The sequence below is a fragment of the Myotis yumanensis genome, unplaced genomic scaffold (assembly GCF_028538775.1).
Source record: "Myotis yumanensis isolate MYYU_CA2020_CCGP unplaced genomic scaffold, mMyoYum1.0.hap1 SCAF_11, whole genome shotgun sequence".
Lineage (NCBI taxonomy): Eukaryota > Metazoa > Chordata > Mammalia > Chiroptera > Vespertilionidae > Myotis > Myotis yumanensis.
The window spans coordinates 71,419,805-71,440,868 of record NW_027223762.1 but is presented as its reverse complement, the minus strand read 5'-3'; the positions used below and the strand labels follow the sequence as shown (position 1 = coordinate 71,440,868).

General features: G+C 46.3%; 1 protein-coding gene across 3 annotated transcripts in view; it reads left to right on the top strand.

Annotated features, from left to right (window-relative positions):
* Positions 1 to 21,064, top strand: part of VWA3B (von Willebrand factor A domain containing 3B) — a 144,620-nt gene that overhangs the window by 56,924 nt on the left and 66,632 nt on the right. For all 3 annotated transcript variants that reach the window (XR_011473203.1, XM_070429900.1, XM_070429898.1), the window contains exons 10-14: positions 6,474 to 6,628; positions 9,327 to 9,465; positions 11,158 to 11,289; positions 12,528 to 12,626; positions 15,662 to 15,844. Coding sequence is in view for 2 of the 3 variants with exons in the window: in XM_070429900.1 (XP_070286001.1) it covers positions 6,474 to 6,628; positions 9,327 to 9,465; positions 11,158 to 11,289; positions 12,528 to 12,626; positions 15,662 to 15,844 (708 nt within the window). In the remaining variant the exon portion in view is untranslated. The remainder of the gene's footprint in view (positions 1 to 6,473; positions 6,629 to 9,326; positions 9,466 to 11,157; positions 11,290 to 12,527; positions 12,627 to 15,661; positions 15,845 to 21,064) is intronic.

Genomic DNA, 21,064 nt, shown 5'->3' with positions numbered 1-21,064 from the left:
GCAACATTATTTCTAAGGAGACGCCCGGTGCTCCTCCATATTGAATGGAAGAAGGTAAGTACTTGTGAAGATGCCCACAGCAGGCGTCCCTACGTCCATCCTAAAGATGCACCAGTCCTAGTGACTGTCCGTCAGCACTGAGTGCACCCCCCGTGAGCACGAAATCAGTTCTGTGGGGGGTCACCCACTGGGAGGGGGTGTGCATGTTGAGACCCTTTGACAGCTGTAGTCCCATTGTGCCAATGGGTCGGGAAGGAGCACAGCTTCTCTAAGTGCCCGACTCTGGCTCCCAGGGACGGATAAGGATCTATAGCAGCGGTTCTCAACCTGTGGGTCGCGACCCCTTTGTGGGTCGAACGACCCTTTCACAGGGGTCGCCTAAGACCATCGGAAAACACATATATAATTACATATTGTTTTTGTGATTAGTCACTATGCTTTAATTATGTTCAATTTGTAACAATGAAATTGGGGGTCACCACAACATGAGGAATTGTATTATAGGGTCACGGCATTAGGAAGGTTGAGAACCACTGATCTATAGTAACAGCTCCTAAACTCTAACACGCGTGAGTCAGTGGGTCTGGGGTGGGAGCCAAGAATGTGCATTTAGACCAAAGCCTCAGATGATGCAGAGGCTTCTGGTCCAGGGGCCACACGCTGAGAAATGCTAGATGTAAATAGAACCCAAACTGTCAAAAGTTCAGAATTATGGAGACTAAAAAGTATCACAATATGAAACAGGACATCGGGATAAAATGAATATGCTAAATGTGTCTAAACTGGAGAAAAGCTCTTTGAGAAGGTAGTAAAGGCCCAGGTACCCACTGCAAAGTGAAAGCCGAAATGCCAGCAACAGAGCAGACACGACTGGGAGAGGGAGTCAGGGTCCCTCTCAAAGGCAGGCCACTCTATGTATCTCTAATCTCCGGTTCAAGGTCAAGATCGTCACTGAGATGTCTGTCAAGTTGGAGGTGAAACCCCAGGCTCTCCAGCACTCAGGCGGGCTGGCCACGGCTCCTCGGGGAAGGGCCTTTCTCTCAGGCCTGCAGACACTCGATGTATGTTTGTCCTTTCACTGCTGTGTGCTGACAATGAGCTGCAAGGAGGAAAATATAAAAATGGAATTAGAAGGAAAATGCAGAATTGACGCAGACTTGTCTCCTGGCATATATGCTGGCTGCAGAGTAATTGCTGGGTTGTGGGGACATCTCGTTGGTTTCCTGATTTTGTAGACATCATTCAGTAATGTCATTAGTTCAGGAAATAAGCATAACTAAATTTTCATTTTAAAAGGTACATTAGGCCCTGGCTATTTAAGAATATGAATCCTCAGAGAGAAGGCGGGGAGGGAGGGGGGTAGAGATCAACCAAAGGACTTGTATGCATGCATATTAGCATAACCCATGGACACAGACACTGGGGCGGTGGGGGCTTTTCCGGGGGGCGGGGGAGCATGTCGGGGTGGGGGGGTCAATCAGGAGAAAAGGAGACATGTGTAATACTTTAAACAATAATCATCATCTACACTAATAAAAGAGAAACATGGTAATTGGTGTACGACCGCTACCCTTTTCATTGGCTAATCAGTGAGTATATGCAAATTAACTGTCAGCCAAGATGGCGGCCGGCAGCCAGGCAGCTGGAAGCGAACATGAGGCTTGCTTGCTGCAGTGAAGGAGGACTCCAGTGTTCCCTGCCTGCGCTGCCGGCCTCTGAGCTGGCAGTTTGAAACTTTGTAACAAAACCCTGGGATCTCAGAGCTGGAGTTATACATTGTTTCGATTGTAGAACGCAAACAAACCAGCGGAAGCCTCAAAGCTAGAGCCAGAGTTAAAGCTGGCCCAGAATAAAATAAAAAAAAAGAGAAAAAAAAGGAGGGGTTGGGAGCTTCAGTCAACAATCGCCAGTCTGAAAGCAGCCCTCAGCCCCTCACCCAGACTGGCCAGGCACCCCAGTGGGGACCCCCACCCTGAAGGGTGTGTGACCAGCTGCAAACAGCCATCATCCCCTCACCCAGGCTGGCCAGGCACCCCAGTGGGGATCCCCACCCTGATACAGGTCATCCTTCAGGGCAAACCAGCCGGCCCCCAGGCCTCTATCCTGTATAGTAAAAGGGTAATATGCCTCCCAGCACTGGGATCAGCAGAGCCTCGAGGCCTCCTGGCACTGGATCAGCATGACAGGGGGCAATGCCTAAACCCCCTGATCGCCCTGCGATTCTGTGTGTGACAGGGTGCGGCGTCCCAACCCCCTGATCGGCCCTGCTCTGTGGGTGATAGAGGGCAGTGCCCCAACCCCCCACCCCCACCCCACGGGCCCTGCTATGTGTGTGATGGGGTAGAGCCATAACCTCCCCATTGGCCCTGCCCTGAGTGTGACAGTGGTGGCGCCCCAACCCCCTGATAGACCCTGCTCTGTGTGTGACAGGGGGCGGTGCCCTAATTCCCCTATTGGCCCTACTCTGTGAGTGACAGGGGGGAGCTCCTCAACCCCCTGATTGGCCCTGCTCTGTGAGTGACAGGGGGTGGCGCCGCAACCTCCCCATCGACCCTGCCTTGAGTGTGACATGGGGGGGTGCCCCAACCCCCCAATCGGCCCTACCCTGAGCATGACTGAGGGTGGCATCACAACCTCTCAATCCGCCCTGCTCTGTGCATGACAGGGGGTGGCGCCCCAACTCCCCAATCAGCCCAGCTCAGAGCCCAACCAGGGGCTGCACCTAGGGATTGGGCCTGCCCTCTGCCACCCAGCAGCAGGCCTAAGCTAGCAGGTCATTATCTCCTGAGGGGTCCCAGACTGCGAGAGGGCACAGGCCGGGCTGAGGGACCCCACTCTTCCCTCCCGAGTGCACAAATTTTTGTGTACCGGGTCTCTAGTATATAATAAAAGGCTAATATGCAAATTGTCCCCTCAACCGGGAATTTGAGTGGAAGTTCAACCAGGGGCCGGCCAACCACCTGTGGCCCCTCCCTCCAGCTGGCCTGGCCCGATTGGCCATATTGGGACGGGACGGCTGGACCCCACCTGTGCATGAATTCATGCACCAGGCCTCTAGTAATAATAATAAAAGAATATGAATCCTTCCCATTGGACCTAGCTCACTGCCCCTTCCTGGCCACGCGGAAGTGCCCTCAGGCCTCTCCAACACGGATTATCTCCTTCTTCCCTCGACAGTTTTATGTGAAATTTTATAGGGAAAGTTTGAATAATTTGGCTTATGCGGAATATTTTGCCTCAATTTTCTTGTGCTAAAAAATAATGTAGTAAAAGTTGAGAAGTATACAGCACAGCTATATTCTTTCCCAAATATTGATGAAAAAAAAGGGACAATTTTATTTTTAGTATTTGGGGTGACATATCTGAAACCAGATTTATGCCTAAAATTGTGATGTGTATAAGGTAGGGAGAGCCTGAGGCTATGAAAGAGATAGATTATTTAGGGTTTCCCAGACTACCATGGGCAGGGCCTCATAAACTCTTAACTATAAAAACCAGTTTATAGGTACTGATCTAGGAAACTCGTTTGCACTGAGAAATAAATGACTAAAAAGGCCTCGCTGTGTAGCATTTCCAAGATAATGAGCAGGTGGGAGGAGACAGAATGCATTTCTAATTAGGACATTTCAGGCAAAGTCTAGTAACATGAAATTTCAGGGCACCCCTGAAATCACATCACAGGCCCGGTTGCCTATGCTGCTCACGTACAAAGCCAGGCCTGACGTTCCCAAACCCACTCTGGTCGCACCATCTCTTCCTCTAACAAATGTTTATGGAGCCCTTACTCTATACCAGGCAGTCTGGTTTGGTGGCAAGTGCACCATATTTGGAGCGAGGAGACCTGGGTGTGAACACTGTTTCTACCAGTTACTAATTATGAGATGTTGAGCAAATAATTCAGCCTCTTTTAGTCTCACTCTCCACATCTGTAGTAGGTGGTGTAAAGTCCAAATGAAAAGAAATGCATGTCTGAGCACAGCGCCTGGTGCCCACCCAGCAGACGTTGCCTGCCTTCTTTACTAAACGCATGAGAACTCAGAAATGAGCACTTATGGAACGCCCATGTGCTTTATACAGAAGTGGCATATTTGTGCTCTCCTATCACATGTGACACAGCGAAGTCACAGGGCCTCCGAAAGGTGAGGCAACTCACCTGCCACCTCATGGCAGGTGGAGGCCGGGGTTGAACTCGGATCTGCTTGGCTCTCACACGTGCTTTCCCCGTTCTGAGACTCTGCTGCCTGACCCTGGATTCACATACCATATGGCTTGGTGTGTTTCTGCTTGGGAGTGTGTAAGGCACAGTTGGCAGAGGCCGCGTGTTGGGGTTGAGTAAACAGAACTCTCGTGGGTGCCATCCCAGGAACGTGGTGAGAATGAGAGGACGTGCTTCCCCTGGGGCTGCGGGCAGATGTGCTTCCCCTCTGCCCGCCTCGGCGGCATCAGGGCTGATTTCATCAATGCCCTCAACCCGGTTCGCATCAGTCACCACAGGGCCCCTGAATCTCACTCGTGTGTGGCTCTGACCTCCCTTTCCCGAGCCTCCTCCCTTTCTCCCTGACTCCCAGAACCCTCCCACTGTGCCCTCTGAACCTAGAAGCCATCAGCAAACCCCTGGAGCCTCAGGTGAACTGAGGTGTTCCCTTCTCCTGCTTGTCTGGGTTCTCACTCACAGACCCTGGGTTCACTCCCTCCTTCTGTGGGCTGGGGGTGGGCAGGGGTGGGCAGTAGCCTCTTTGCTCCTCTTTGCTGCTTCTGGGTCATTCTCCTGCCCTCTTCCCATGTCATCAGAATGTACCATCCACTACACCTTCTGTGGCTGTCACCTACTGTGATCCAGGCCACCTCCATCAGTGCTTGGCGATTAAGCTTGTGGCTGCTGTCACTGGCCCTGTTTTAAATCCTAGTGATGTCAATACCATGTAGATGGCCCCGACCTTTCATCTCTCTGACCTACTCTTCTCCAACGACGTTCTCCTCTACTCCCTATACACCACTCCTGTCATAGGCTACCATTGACATTGTCATTACAAATAGCTGTGTAATCATAACCCATATAATCAATTCCAAAGGTCCACTGTTTGATCACTTTTTTTTAGGTCATTTCCTCTGCTGTCCTAATTGCATCAACCTTTCAACCCCACTGGGATGTCCGATTTGTTGTTTCTGCCATCTTCTCTCTGTTCTCTCTATCCTCTAGTCCCTCTCACACATCCTCAGCTACTTTCTCTCTTACATTCTTGCACTCCCTGGCAAAACCCCACCCCTGGTTAAATCCACTTCTGCCATTTCTGCCTTATACCTGTGCAGTGACTACAGTGGGCGAAGGAGGAGAAAAACACAGCCATGCGTCTGGCTTCACCTTCAATCCCGACCTGTAACTTCAGGCGGGTCTTTTGTGCTGCAGCGCAGTCCCATGTCCTCTCCCAGTCCATGCAGACTCTCATCCTGCCAGACGTCTACCTGCTCCTCCCTCCTCCAACTTCAGCATCTTCTCCGTGCTCGCTCTCAGCAGGCGACCTTGTTCTCCTTGCACTGACCATTGAAGTGAACATCCACGAACACCTACAAACAGCTACAAACATCCTAGCATCTGTGTCTGGAGGTTCTCCTCTCATTTCTCCTAGGATGGCTGAACTGCCCTTGCTTCTGTCTAAGACCAACCCCTCCCTGTGTGCACTGATCCCAATTCCCTCATTCATTCATTCATTCATTCTCCCCCTTTCTAATTCGTATCATCAGTATTGCCCTCATTTCTAGATCTTTTCCATCAGCATATAAACATGGTGTTATTTGTTCCATCTTAAATAGTCTGTTCACCCTTTACTGGCCTCCAGTTCTGCCTCCTTAGCCTCATTCCTCAGCTCCTCTCTAGAACTCAATCCCCTAAGGGTTTTATACATTCCCACTCTCCAATTCTGCGCTTCCTCCACACTCTTGAATGCACTCCAGTCAGGCAAAGGCCCCCTCTCCACCAAAACTCACTTGGAAGGGATACCTGAGTTGTGAATCCAGGGATCAATTCTCCGTCTCTTTCTGTTATCAACACATGATGTAGTTTGGGTACTTCCTTGAATTCTCTTACTTACAGAAAATGCACTGTCCTGTTTTTCCTTCTTGTTCTCAACATTCTTTGTTAGTTCTTTCCCAGCTAAATGCTGAAGGCCTCGAGGTGCCGTCCTCAGACCTCTTCCTGCCTGCACTCACCCCCGGTGTTCCCCCACTGGAAACAGCAGCTTCTCTGGGGCACAGACAGGGTTGCACACATCTTTCTGACGTCATCATGACATCTAGCACAGGCCTCCGTATAGAGCAGACCCCAGTGCACACTTGGTTGAACCAACAGTGGAATGATTTTACGTGGGAGTGAGTGTGATGAGCTGTATAACTAAGGCAGAGATGGAGGTGCCATCTGGAGACTTTTCGTGGTGGGATGGTTTCTGAGTGGCTCCTGTCCTTTGTCCTTTCCATAGGAGACCAACAGGAAGACAGTCCACGCGAAATACTGTAGCAGATTTGTCCACGCGCCCTGGAAGGACGGGAGCTTGGTCCATGTCTGCGTTACCAAGGAGAAGTGCACGTGGTACACCGAGAGAATCCATGCGGTCCTGGCCCAGATCAGGCGCAGGTCGGTGTGTTTGCAGAGGGTACAAGAGGTCTGGTCTCTCTGAATTCAAATCTGCTTGACCTCTTTATAAAAGCGTAACCAAGAGAAATGGCCAGTAAACATGTTAAGTCAAGTGGTTTGCTGGTGTTTGCTGGTGGCCTTGTTGTTAATACCAAAGGGTGATGTTTGGATTCAAATTCTTAAAAACAGCAAAGGTGTAGTTAACATGCTGGTTGTGCGTCACTGTAGGCAGCTAAGGAGCACTTCTCCTCAGAGTTGTGGGCAATATTCCATCTGTCCTCTTGAATATTACATTCCAGGTGACTGTTACAATGTGAAACATTTGATTATAGTGGAAAAATTTATATGGATACTAGAGGCCCGGTGCACAAATTCGTGCACCGGTGGGATCCCTCTGCCTGGCTGGCAATCGGGCTGATCAGGCTGTCTCGCCTAGTCCCAATCGGGGCCAGCTGGGGGGAGGGACCGTGGGAGGTTGGCCAGCTGTGGGAGGTTGGCTGTGGAAGCGCACTGACCACCAGAGGGCAGCTCCTGCATTGAGCATCTGCCCCCTGGTGGTCAGTGCATGTCATAGCAACCAGTCAACCGGTCGTTTGGTTGACTGGTCCTTACTGTCACTTAGGCTTTTTATATATATAGATATATCTTTAGAAATCAGCTAAAAATAACTTCATGTGGTCCCTCTCCACCCTGCTGTTAATATCTGCTGTGGCCTCAACCTCAGACCCCTGGGGATGATCCACCTCATGCTTTCACCTCCCGAGGCAGGGACAGCTCAGACCATGAGGACCAGACCCATTCAGGTGCATGGGCTCCGGGGTCAGAGAGAGCTGATTCTAATCCCCACTCTGCACTTGCTGTGTGACCCTGGGCAAGGTCATTGATGTTTTTATGCATCGGCTTCCTCGTTTATAAAGTGGGAATATAATGCCATTTGGAAATGTGTTCTATGGATTAGATTAGAGACTAAATATAACGAGTATAGGTGAGTACCGCCTGCAGTAGCTGCTTGGAAATGAGAGTTTCCTACTTCCTTCTGTGTTCTCTGCTGTAAAGGTATAGGCTGCAGACACCTGTCTCCATATTAAGTCTTCGGAGGCCCAACTTCTCAAAACCCAGTTGGTGATGGGTTATTGGTGAAAGGGTTACTCAGAAAAACGAATCCTTATGTCGGAGTCATCTCTGCCTATAGTTTCCAGGTTGACTTTTGGGGAGAATTGTTTGGATTTCAGGTCTGGGAAAAAGGATGCTACTTAGGAGACATTCTGCCTGGCAGCTGCCAGGTCTTTTGTCCCTCTTGTCACACCGGGTTTGTTGGCAAGTCTTCTCTCCTTCTCCGTTTCCCGTGGAGAATTGGTATCATCTCTCCCGTAAATGCTTGTGGAATTCACCACTGAAGCCATCTGGGCCTGGAGTTTTTCTTTGTGGGAAGGTTTTAAATTATGTATTCAATTTCTGTAAATGCTCATAGAGCTGATATTGGTAACTTGTCCTCTTTATTTTCTAAGCAGTCTGGCTAGAGGGATCCATTTTATTCATCTTTCCTTTTGGTTTTGTTGTGTGTTTTTCTCTGCAGGGTTTTCTCCTTTCTATGCCATTACTTTTTATTCTCACCCTTTTTATTTAATTTATTTTCCCTTACTTTGGGTTTAAGTATCTTAGAATGGATATCACTAATTTGAGATCTTTCTTTCTAGTGTAAACATTTATTTTTCTTTGTTTGTTTTGCTTTTATTTTATCATTTTTTATTTTTTATTTTTATTGATTTCAGAGAAGAAGAGAGAGGGAGAGAGAGAGAGATAGAAACAGCAGTGGTGAGAAAGAATCATTGATTTGCTGCCTCCTGCATGCCCCCTACTGGGGATCGAGCCTGCAATATGGGCATGTGCCCTTGGCCAGAATGAAACCCGGGACCCTTCAGTCTGTATGCCGACACTCTATCCACTGAGCCAAACCGGCTAGGGCATAAACATTTATTTTATAAACTTTCCTCTGAGTAGCTCTTTAGCTGTCTCTCACAAATTTTATTATGCTGTATTTCATTTCATTCAATACTCTCCAGCAGTCTGTCCTTCTAATTCTAGTTGCCTAGGCCTTACTGAACTCTGAACTCAGTTTCGGGTATTTTTTTATTCACTGCTCCCTCGCCCAGGCATTGCCTGCAGCCATGAATTTCAGTTTGCCTCCTGTGATGGGAGCCCGGCCCGTCCCCGGAAGCAGCCCTGCACACACAGCGGCCTGGCGCGTGGTCACTGCAGGGCCTGGGGCACCCGGCATTGTGCATGAGGCCCATCGAGGCTCCAGGAATGCGCTGGTGTTACCCGCGGACTGTGGTCAGCAGGGCTAGAAGGAAAGCGGTCTGAAGGCATAGTTGAGGGCTTCAGACTCTCAGATGACTACAAATGATTTACTTTTGACTTTGGAACCCAGTATTGGATTTATTTTCTGTCCCATTAATTTTCCTGGTTCTGTTTTACTTGGAATGGTGATGGTTAGGGGAGGGGAAGTCAGTGAGGGAACCAGTCCAAATGTAGGATTGTCCACAGAAACCCTTCAACATGAGTAATCCACCCACAGGAGAGTGTATATAACAACGCAGCCCAGCTCTGGCCTCTGTAGGCGTCTCATGAAGTTCTTAGGAAGGTGCTCTCGCTCCACAGGCCCTAACCGTTCACGTTCACACTATTTCCTGCCTAGGATTGAATGGCTACAGGCAGGGAGTCGAATCCTCTTTGGGAAAGTGTATAAGGACTGCGTCTACATCCTCATTGATACGTCTCACTCAATGAAGGGCAAACTGGAGTTGGTGAAGGACAAGATCATCCGGTTTATGCAGGTTAGATGCGCGGCCAGCCCCTGCATTGGGGCCTGTGTATCATGAAAACATCTCCACTGGCCTCACTGCTGTGGGAACAGAGTGCACCGGTGAGGTTTGCACTAAAAAAGTCCACGGGAAAGCCAGTCATTTCAGGAAAAAGCTCCTTTCACCAGTGAGAACCGCCTGTTCTCCTTGGCAAGCAGACCTTCCCTTGGCGGGTCCTTTCTGTAATACGTGGCTTATCAAGGGAGTTTCTGTGTCCACTGCTACAGGTTTTCTCTGTCCTGAGGTCTGTGCGTGCACACACCTTCATGGTTTTCATCTGTAGGTCACACTGGAATTTTAATTCTCAGTGGGTGGAGGTGCTACGTGCGCACAGACACAGCCTGGCGATCAGGAGCATCCCATGCTCACTCCTGTGCTGCCTCTGGCTTGTAGGCCTGACACAGACGCCGTGCGTCCTAACCCCAAGTTCCCACACCTGGAAATGGGCATCACAGCACTGTCACGGGCCAGCAGTAGTGAGGTATTTACCACAGAAAATAATGGGGGAGGGGGGGTGGACAACTACAAAGTGCAGCTTCTCATTGGGGAGACCTGTCGGAGAAATAGGGGCTGATGGGAGGCAAGTGAGCAGAGGAGTTACGGAGTCATAGCCCTGCCAGAAAGATGGCCAAAGTGGAACTCTGCTTCGGATTTCTTTTTCTTAAGCATATTGCATTTAGTGGGAGCACTTGGTGTGTCATTAATATCAGTCTTAGAGACAACATTTAATGTCACACTATATATAAACATTCTAAATAATAAGAGAGGGATATGCTAATTAGCCCAGATATGCTAATTAGCCACGACTAGATATGCTAATTAGTCATGACCAGTATGCAGATTGACCATCACTCAAACACACAAGCTGGCCGCCCCCATGTGGTCAAAGATGGCCACCCCCATGTGGCCACAAGATGGCCAGCAGGGGAGGGCAGTTAGGGGGGACCAGGCCTGCAGGGGAAGGCAGTTGGGGGCAATCGGGCCTGCAGGGGAGAGCAGTTGGGGGTGACCAGGCTGGTAGGGGAGGGCAGTTGGGGGTGACCAGGCTGGTAGGGGAGGGCAGTTGGGGGGGGAGAGCAGTTGGAGGTGACCGGGCTGCAGGGGAGGGCAGTTGGGGGTGACCGGGCTGGTAGGGGAGGACAGTTGGGGGTGACCGGGCTGGTAGGGGAGGGCAGTTGGGGGTGACTGGGCTGGTAGGAGAGAGCAGTTGGGGGTGATCAGGCCGGCAGGCAGAAGCAGTGAGGGGCAATCAGGTAGGCAGGCAGGTGAGAAGTTGGGAGCCAGTGGTCCTGGATTGTGAGAGGGATGTCTGACTGTGAGCATCCCTCGAGGGGTCCCAGATATGAGAGGGTGCAGGCTGGGCTGAGGGACACCCCCCGCCCTGCCCCGTGCACAAATTTCATTCACCGGGCCTCTAGTATACATATATGATACATAGTGTATATTCATGCTTATATACATTTGTAAAGGTTTACTATCTAAACTGTGTATAATTTACTTAAAAGCCTCCTGTATCAGAAAAGATTTTCTCTGTTGAATGTAATTTTTACCTTCTAGAACTGAAAATAGATATCATGGTGATTGAAACTTATCAAACCATGACCTGTCCTAATATTTTCTTACATTTGAGTGGTTTGATGGTTAAATAGTAATTGTCTCTTACAGGAACAGCTGAAATTTAAAAGGAAGTTCAATTTTGTGCAGTTTGATGCTCACGCAGTTGCTTGGCGGGAAAGACTTGTTGACATCAATGAAGATAACTTGCAAGGGGCTCAGTCCTGGGTTAGAGACATGAAGGTGAGAAGGAGGGGGCCTGGGAGAAGCAGGCGCTTGATCCCTGGTGAGCTGATCCTGGGGAAATCCCGGGGAACGTGCTTTGAGCTGCGAGGATGGCAGTGGCTTCACACACACACTCACCTGGATTCCTGAGGCCACATGGGCCCCGTCCCAGTGGTCGGTGTCTTTTGAGGGGGTGGGCCTCTCCGCAGCTCCGAGCCCAGCCCGCCTGTTCCTCCGCAGGTGTCCAGGGCTTGCTGCTCCCTCCTCCCTTCCTCAGCTGTGCTGGTTCCCACCTGGGCCCAAGGGTGGCAGGTGCCCTTCTCCCCACCCCACCACCTGCAGACTAAGGCTTTGGGTCTGTGGGGAGGCAGAGGGAGGGTCTCTGGGGATTCAGGCCGCTGTTCCTCTCCCCCATCCTGCACCGTGGAGGAGACGTTCTTGGGACTCCCCCAGGCTCTTCTGTGAGCACCCGGGGGTTTGTGGTGAAAAAGCCACGAGAGCACAGATTCCCCTGTAGCTGTGGCATCCAGGCCGAGTACCCCTGGGCAGCCTCCACCGATTCACTGTCATCCCAGAAAAACTCTTCTTATGAGTGTCTGGCTGCATCCTGGCCCGGAGAGCCAGTGCGCCCCACCTGACTGCAGGTGCCGCCCCGCCCCGTATTTTGGCCCGTTGCTGCCCTGTGCCCTCTGGTGGGTGTGACAGCTGTCCGGGGCCTGCCACTTGTCTGGCATTTTCACTGCGAGTTTGGGAGTGGCACTCCTGCCAGTGCTCTGCATCCCTGGGCAGAAACCACAGGAGTTTTTAAAACTTACAGTTTCTTTGTTGAACCTCCAGATTGCTAATGATGGCTCACTCGTGTTTGTGAACACGGGGTGTCATGAATCAGTCCTGGTTTGAAACAAACACATCCCCGCCGGGGTGTGCTCAGGCTGCAGGGTTAAGCCGTGCTGGCAGCTGAATGAGCAGTGGCTGCGTTAGTGCCTCTCAGGGACTGCACTCAGAGCTCTGCCGTCAGGACAGGGAGGCCCGGCCCTGGCTTCCCGCAGCCCCGGGACCTCAGAGAGAGGCCTGACGGGACGCCCAGGGGCTGGCTTCTTGGGATGCCTGGGCTTAAATTATTATCTCAATATCATTTCATGCATCTTTTATTTCACAAGCACTTCCCTTTCTTTCTGGAAGCAGAACGTAACATTGGTTTGAGATCTTTCTTGAGATTCAAGTGCGTGCCGGCTATCTCTCCCTCTTTTCTGTAGGTCGGGAGTTCCACAAACACTCTGCATGCCCTGCAGATTGCTTTTGCTGATAAAGAAACACAAGCAATCTACCTTTTGACAGACGGGAGACCTGACCAGGTACTGATCAGACTGGGGACAAAGAGGGACTCCCCAATGCCCTGACACTCGATGCTGGGAAGGGATTGGGGCCTTTTCACCTGCCATCTAAAAGCTGTTGAAAGGTGTTTCCTTGGCTGAGGGTCCCCTAACGAGGTGAGAAAATACTGGAGCAATTCCTTTGTCTAAGGAAGCACTGAGGACAATGTATGTGGCCTTGAGTGCTATCTGGTTAATGGCCACACGCCCACAGGCCTGAAGACCACGCCATGTAAGGAGCTCCCCGCCTTCCACTGAACTCTGGTTTACATTTTATTATAAACGAACAGGGAGAAGAGTCTTTCTTTTTTCCTCCGGGGACTCTGAATCTAAACATGTCACTGCACACGCCCGTGGTTTTACCCCTGATGTTAACTCGGTGATCACTTGAAGGGAAGCATGCCTTGCGAGTGAAATGTTCCTTGTTTTGTTTAGCCTGACTGGAAATATTTGAAAGTTTCAGCGGAGTCTGTTCTTCTTTTGAGCTTTGTGAATGAAAGTCTAATGCTCTGGGCATTAAGTAAATACACAAATTTGCAGGCCAGGCCATGCAAATTAACCACTAGAGTGAATTGGTACCCACTCGTTTCCTTCATTGTGAGCTGTGTGCATGTGAAGACAGCTGGGCCAACAGTGTGCAGTACCCTGTGCCCAGTGGTGCAGGGATTACATGGCAGAGCAGCTGGGCTCGCCGCGGCGTTAGACTTACCGTGGCCGAGACCGTGTATGTAAAGTTGTACTTGACATGATTTCCCGTCCGCGTCACTGCACTTTCTCTCAGAAGCAGAGTGTTGTGCCCTGTGATGTTCTACGTGTGGCGCCAGGTGTGAGGCTGCAAAGGTGGCTCGGTCCCTGCTTAGGGAAGCGGCACTGCAAGGGACGTGCAGGGGCGTCCAGTGACCCGACAGATGGGCGTGCTGGTGCTCTGCGATGTCTGAGCGGAGAGAAGCCAGGCAGGTTTCCACCGAGGAGGGGACGTCCCGCTGTGTCTGGAAAGAGGAGAAGGAATGTTGTAAACAGAGGAGGTGGCTGGTATCCTGGGTAGAAGGAGCAGAGGGGCTGTTCGGAGAAACAGTGTGAGAACAAGGCAATGAGAGGAGAGTGTCGGGCAGAGCCTCGAAAGTTAGGTTGGGGAGATTGTGACGGTCCTAGACGGCCACCTGGAAAGGGTGGGTTTCACCACAGGCGGGGAGGGGTGCTCAGAGGAGCGTATGGTTCTGTCCACTGTGCGTTAGACATATGCCTGTCAGTGCCAGGGGCAGAGAGGCCTTGATCACTGGTCAGGAACCACTCGGGTAGGAGCATCAGAAAGAAGGACAAGGACACTCTCTTCTGAGATGAGATCATGGAAGTGGCCCCAAAGGACTCGGTGACCGATTTGGGAGGGGGTTGTGGGGCCGGCCCAGTGAGGAGAAGTGGGAGCAAGGGAGAAAGAGGTCAAGCTGACTGATTTCTGGTTCTAACGATTATGTTGTCAACTGACTTGATTTAATGAAGGCTTGGAGGTTGCTGGTGGAGGAAGCCGCGTTTGAGCACTTGTAGTTCCTGGACGGCCAGAAGCCCCTAGAAACGCAGGCTGGGGGCCTGATTTGAAAGTCATCTGGACAAGGTCCTTTTCTTCTTAGCAAACTCCCACTGATTTTATTGCAACTTAGAAGCTATAGACCAGCATAAGCATAAGAAAGAACAAAAGTTAAATCATTCACAAGTCAATTTTGCTTTTAAAAAATCTAATATGTGCAAATTTTTGAAGTCATGAGAAATTCTTAAGAAACATCATTCTCAATGACTGCACCATATTCCATTATAGATTTCATAAAACATCCACCTTCAAAATTACTTTGTTTATGTAATTTTTGAATAGTAATACACTGACATGGTGTAAATTACAAAGGTACAAAATAACATACAGAGAAAATTCTCCTTCTACTTCCTGTTCACCAGCTAAGAGGCAATGGATGTTACCGGTGTCTCCTCTCCTCTTTCAGAGATAGTTTGTTTGCCAGCAGACATGTACTTATACATACGTTTTCTTTAAAATATACAAGTGGCAGCATGTTACACCACAGCTCTGAGGACCTTTATTAATAAAACAATATACAGAGCTTCCTCATTGTCTTATAGCTGCCGACTATTCTTTCACGTGGCTCCTTAGCCATGTCCCCTGAAGATGGACATTTAGGTTGTTTTCAATCTTTCTGTTATGAACAGCGTTGCAAAAGTAACTGTGCCTACTAGTCTATATCGTTGTGCACATGTATGAGTATGTGTGAAGGGTAAATTCTGAGAGGTGGACTCAGGCAAAAGGTATATGTTTTGATAGATACTGCCAAATAGCACACAGACACACACACACACACCCCAAGAAGATGTAGCAAATAACACCCCTGCTAGCAGGATATTGAATCTGCTTCACAAGATGCTGTGAGGATTAACTGGGACATTGTGCCCCAACCGGGGGCCCAGCACACAGAAGGACACTTAATGGCTCTTCGTTTGCTCTCTGTGGGAGACACACTGACCATGGCTTGTCTGAAGCTGGAAATTGCTCTGTTGGTGGAGATCTTTGGAAGCCACGTGAATATCCAGGGTCCCCACTCTGTGGAATCCTTATTGTCAGGAAGTTCTGCTCCTGGCCTCTGACTGCAGTCCTGTAGGGGTCTCATGCATAGCCCAACACCTTAAAAGCGTGGATCCCAAGCTTAGGCGCACCTAAAGCTGAGGGACTTGGTTCGCTAAATGTTTCTCCCGGATTCTTTCTCCCGCCCTCAGAGGGCGAGGACCGTGTCCTCGGTCTCTGTGCTCGCACTGTCTGGCAGTGCTGGCTTTCCGTACTGACTTGAATTGATACCTTGCTAAGAGGCCACTCACTGTTTGCTACATAGGAAATTACCAGCTGAGGTTTTACTATCTTCAAGCAAATGCTAAGGGATTTTACAACTTATTTTTTTTCTTTCTCTTTTTGTTTCTTTCTTTCCATCTCCTCTTCACCTCTCTCTCAAAACTTATCATTTCAGCCACCTGAAATGGTTATAGACCAAGTCAAACTTTTTCAGAAAATTCCTATTTATGCTATTTCTTTCAATTACAATGATAAGATGGCAAACGACTTTCTGAAAGAACTTGCTTCTTTAACTGGAGGAGAGTTCCATTCCTACCAATTGGGCTCCAAAGATGCCTGTTCTCCGGAGGCTGAGCAGGTAAGAGCTTGATGAGCTGAAAAGAACGTTCACTTAACTGAATGTGACAGTCCGGAGGCCCAGGAACCACACCTTGACTGGGAAAACAGCAACCATAAAGCCAATTAAGTCGCACAAATGGATCCCTTGATGGTGAGTACACCAGTGTCTGTCAAGGACCCCTGGACTAGGGCACAGGTAAGCATGCAGATTCCTGGGTTCTCCTGAAGAGCTACTAAGTCAGGCTCTAGGCATAGAACCCCAAGGCCTTGCTATATTTGGTTTTCTTCTAAGCTTTTTATTGTGGAAAGTTTCAAACTTAACCAAAGTAGAAGAGTACCATCCCCCCATGTACCCATCAGTCAAATTAAACAATTATCAACATTTTGCCAAACTTCAGGAATCTGTATTTTTAACAAGCAACCCAGGGGATCTAGATGTGAAATCTGTTAGCCACTGCTGTTTATGGACATATGTGGGATACTTTCAAAAAAATTCAGATACTAGGTAGTTGTCTTCTAACTTCTTTGACTATATAACCACGTGACCATCTGATGAAGCAATTCACTCTAATGGGCTAATGGGAGAAAGTAAATAAAATTCTATTTTTACATTTTCCAGTCTTGACCTGAGGATATATATTTCAAGAATGCCCTTTTCGAGAATGTGTTTTTCATCTCATTGTCTGTCCTGAGGAGTGAGCCAGAATACTGATTAGTACTTGCATGTGATGATACTACTGGATTCTGGGGAATGAATCATCCAAGAGGATTGTAGAGAACAGAACCCAGAGTCCACACAGAGATAGAAATAGTGACGATTCCCATAAACTAGACTGGAAAACCTTATTACTCTATGGGCATTGGATGGAGTATGCAAAAGGGTCTTGCCTCAGTATCAGGAGCAACCAAACACTGATCCAGCTCTGCCTAGGAAATCTTAAATGCAAGAACCAAAAGGACCAAACTGTTTCCAAAGATCTATACTGAATCCCTGAGCAAACCTCAAGAATAAGTATAGGAAAGCAAACATGTCCACCACTCAACAAAGTGAAATTGAAAATGTCTGGTATCCTATCAGGTAGTACAGATATGCAAGAAGCAGGAAAATACAGGTGCATAATGAGAAAATGTAAGCAGAAAAATAAAAACATACCCATAACTGGCTCCGATGTTAGTGCATTAAAACAGTTAATGTTATTGTACTAGATACCTATGCAAAGTTAGGGAGAAACATGGATGATACAAGTAAGATACAAATCGAACTTGTAAAGATGAAAACTCCAGTGTATGAGATGAAAAACACATGCAATGGGATAGATAGCAGATCATATGTTGCAGAACAAAAGATTGAAACTATCTAAATGTAATACAGAGAAGAAAAAGAATCAAAACAAAAAATCAAACAAAAAAAGAGGTATCTGTGAGCTGAGGAAAAGTTCAAGTAGTCTACTAAATGTGTAATTGAAGAAATAGTGGCCAGAAATTTTTCAACTTGGATTAAAACTATAAACCCACAGATCCAAGAAACATACTGAATCCCAAACACAAGACATATAAAGAAAACCACACCAAGTCACATCAGAATGAAACTGCTCAGAAACAATGGCAAAGAGAAAAGAATAGGGAGAAAGAAGACATGCTATGCACAGAGGAATGGTATACATAAAGATGACAGTAGTCTTCCCGACACAAATGATGCGAGTAGAAGCACAGCGGAGTAACATTTTTTTAAAGTTCTGAAAGAAAAACCTGTCATTGTATAATCTATATGTTTGAAGAATCTATATGTTCTTTCAAAAAGGAAGGTGAAATAAGACTCTTAAAAATATACAAAAACCACCCTGGTCGTTGTGGCTCGGTTGGAGCATTGTCCTGTACACCAAAAAGATTTCAGGTTAGATTCCTGGTCAGAGCACATACCCAAGTTACAGGTTCCATGGTTGGGAGGCAACCAATCAATGTGATGTTTCTCTCTCACATCCTTTATATGGAGGTCTCTCTCTCTCTTTCTCTCTCTCTCTCTCTCTCTCTCTCTCTCTCTCTCTCTCTCTCCCCTCCCTCCCTCCTTCTCTCTAAAACCAAACTCGCTGAATAGGCTCAATAGTAGAATGGAGATAGCAGGATTGCATCAGTGAACTTGAGGTCAAACAATAGAATTCTACCAATCTGAACAACAGAGAAAAAATAGGCTAAACAAAGAAAAGAAACACAGGGACCAGTGGGACAATAACAAAAGATCCAATATAGTATCATAGGAATTCCCCAAGGAGAGGAGGAAGTGAAAGACTATGTGAAGAAATAGTAGCTGAAAACTTCCAAAATTTGATGAAAAATACAAATACACAGATTTTAGAAGCTACGTAAACTCCAAACAGGATAATCTCAAAGAAACTCATGTGAAGGCACATCATAGTTAAACACTTAAAAATCAAAGACCAAGGAAAAAAATCTTGAAAATAGCCTGAAAGAAATGACACCAAATTGACAGTGGATTTGACAGAAGATTTCTCATCTGTAATCAAGAAGGCCAGGAGAAGGGCACAATATATTGGATGACAAGTGTGACAGGTAAAGAGCTATCAACCACAAATTTTGTATCTGATAAACCTATCCTTCAGAAATGCAAGGAAAATGAAAATATTCTCAGACAAATAAAATTTAAAAGAATTTGTTGCTAGAAGACCTGCCCTTATATTGGCTCTAATAAGTTCTTCAAGCAAAAGGAAATCATGAAAGAAGAAATCTTGGAACATCAGGAAGAAAGGAAAAAAGAGCATAAAATATGAGTAGATATAATAGACTATTAATCATATTTGATAATTGAAACAAAAAATATAGCACTGTCGGGTACTCAAGGCAATAATATTTAAAAGGGAGGAAGGTGAAGGGACCTAAATAGAAGTGAAGTTTCTCTCAAAGTAGTAAAATATTGATTGCTAGTGCACTTTTATAAATCACATGCATATGTTGTGATACGCAGAGCAACCATTACCAAAACCGTACGAAGAGATACACTCAAAAGCACAACAAATGAACCAAGGTAAAATTATATTTAAAAGTTAAAATAACCTGGAGAAAGGCAAGAAAAGAAAAGCAGAGGAACAAGACCAATGAAAACATATAGAAAATAATAAAATAACAGAAGTAAGTGCTAACATCAATAATCACTTTAAATGTAAATGTTCTAATTACAGAAAAAATACATATTGGTAGAGTGAATAGAAGAACGTGACTCAGTTTTATGCTGCTTACAGTAAACTCACTTCATGTACAATGACAGAGGGGCGTTCAAATAAAAGGATGTAAAAGACATACCATATAAATATTAAAAAGCTGAGCTGGCTATGTTAATAACTGGTAAAGTAGACTTCAGAGCAAAGAAATTTACATAATAATAAGAGAATCAATCCACCAGGAAAATATATGTATGTGTGCACAAACCAATACAGCCTTAAAAGACACGAAGCAAGAACTGATAGAATCAAAACAAATAAACAAACAAACAAACAAATGGATCAATACAAAATTATAGTTGGGGACCTCAACATTTCCCTCTCAGCAGCTGATAGAACTACTAGACATAAAATTAGCAAGAACAGAGAAGGTCTGAACAACACAATCAACCATCAGGATGAAATTGATGTAGACATAACACTCTCCACCACAACAGTAGAATACACATTTTTCCAGTGCTCACAAAATATTCAAGATAGGCCATAATATGGGTGATAAACCTCAACTAATCTAAAATCAACTAATTGAAATCACACAGTTTGTCTTCTGACTGCTGTAAAATCAAACTAGAAATTAATAAAAGAAAGGCAGCAGGAATATGTCTAACACATGGAATTTAAACAGCACAGTCCTAAATAATCCAGAGGTCAAAGAAGAAGTCTCAAAGGAAATAAAAAGTACTTAAAACTGAGTGAAAACAGAAACACTACATATCAAACTATATGGGATGAAGCTAAAACAGTGTTGGGAGTGAAATTTATAGTACTAAATGTTTATGTTGGAAACAAGGAAAGATATTCAATCAACAATCTTAGTTCTTGTCCCAAGAAACTAGAACTAGAAGCAAAATAAATCCAAAGCAAAGGAAACAATTCAGAAAAGAGCATAAATCAGCCCTAACTGGTTTGGCTCAGTAGATAGAGTGTCGCCCTGTGGACTGAAGGGTCCCAGGTTTGAGTCCAGTCAAGGGCATGTACCATGGTTGCAGGCACATCCCCAGTAGGGATTGTGCAGGAGGCAGCTGGTCGATGTTTCTCTCTCATTGATGTTTCTAACTCTCTATCCCTCTCCCTTCCTCTCTGTAAAAAATCAATAATATATATATTTAAAAGAGCATAAATCAATGAAATTGAAAATAGAAAAAAAAACACATAGGAAGCCAATGAGACAAAAAGCTCTTTTTTGGGGGGGGGGGGGGGAGGGGACTCGAATTGATAAAACCTCTTGGAAGGCTGATGAAGGCAAAAATAGCATTTACAAAGGAAAAACAGCCTTAATTTTCTTTCAGAAAAATAGAGGACATCACATTAGATCTAGTAGTCATTAAAAAGACAATAAAGGAATATAGTGGACAACTTACAGTCATAAATTTGACAACTTAGAAAAAAATGGATAATTTGCACAAAAACTACAAGTTACCAAAACTCGGCCAAGATAAAATAGACAATGTGAATAAATTGAATTAATAATTTTAAAACTCCTGAAAAAGAAATACCCAGGCCCAGATTGCTTCATGGAGAATTTTACTAAACATTCAAAGAATAGCTAAACAAATTTATTTAAACAAATAGAAGAGGAGGGATCACTTTCTAATTCATTTTATGAGGACAGTAGTTCCTCAAAAACCAAAACACCAAAACCAAATAGGCAGTATAAAAAATCTACATATCATGAACAAAAATGCAAAAATCATCAATAAAACATGAGTACTCTGAATCCAGCAATGTATTAAAGAGTTATTCATTATGGTCAAGGCGGGGTTACTCTAGGTATACAAGTCTGGTTCAACATTAGAAAATCAATGTAAGCAGTAAAATCCAAAGCATTCAGTATAGTCCAGCATATCAACAGGTAAAGAAGAGAAATCATATGGTCATATCACTTGTGCAGAAAAGGCCTTGACCAAAGCCAACATCTGCTCATGATTAAAAAAAAAAAACAAAAAAACAAAAAAAAACCTCTCAGCAAAATAGGAATAAAGGGGAACTTCACAACTTATATCATC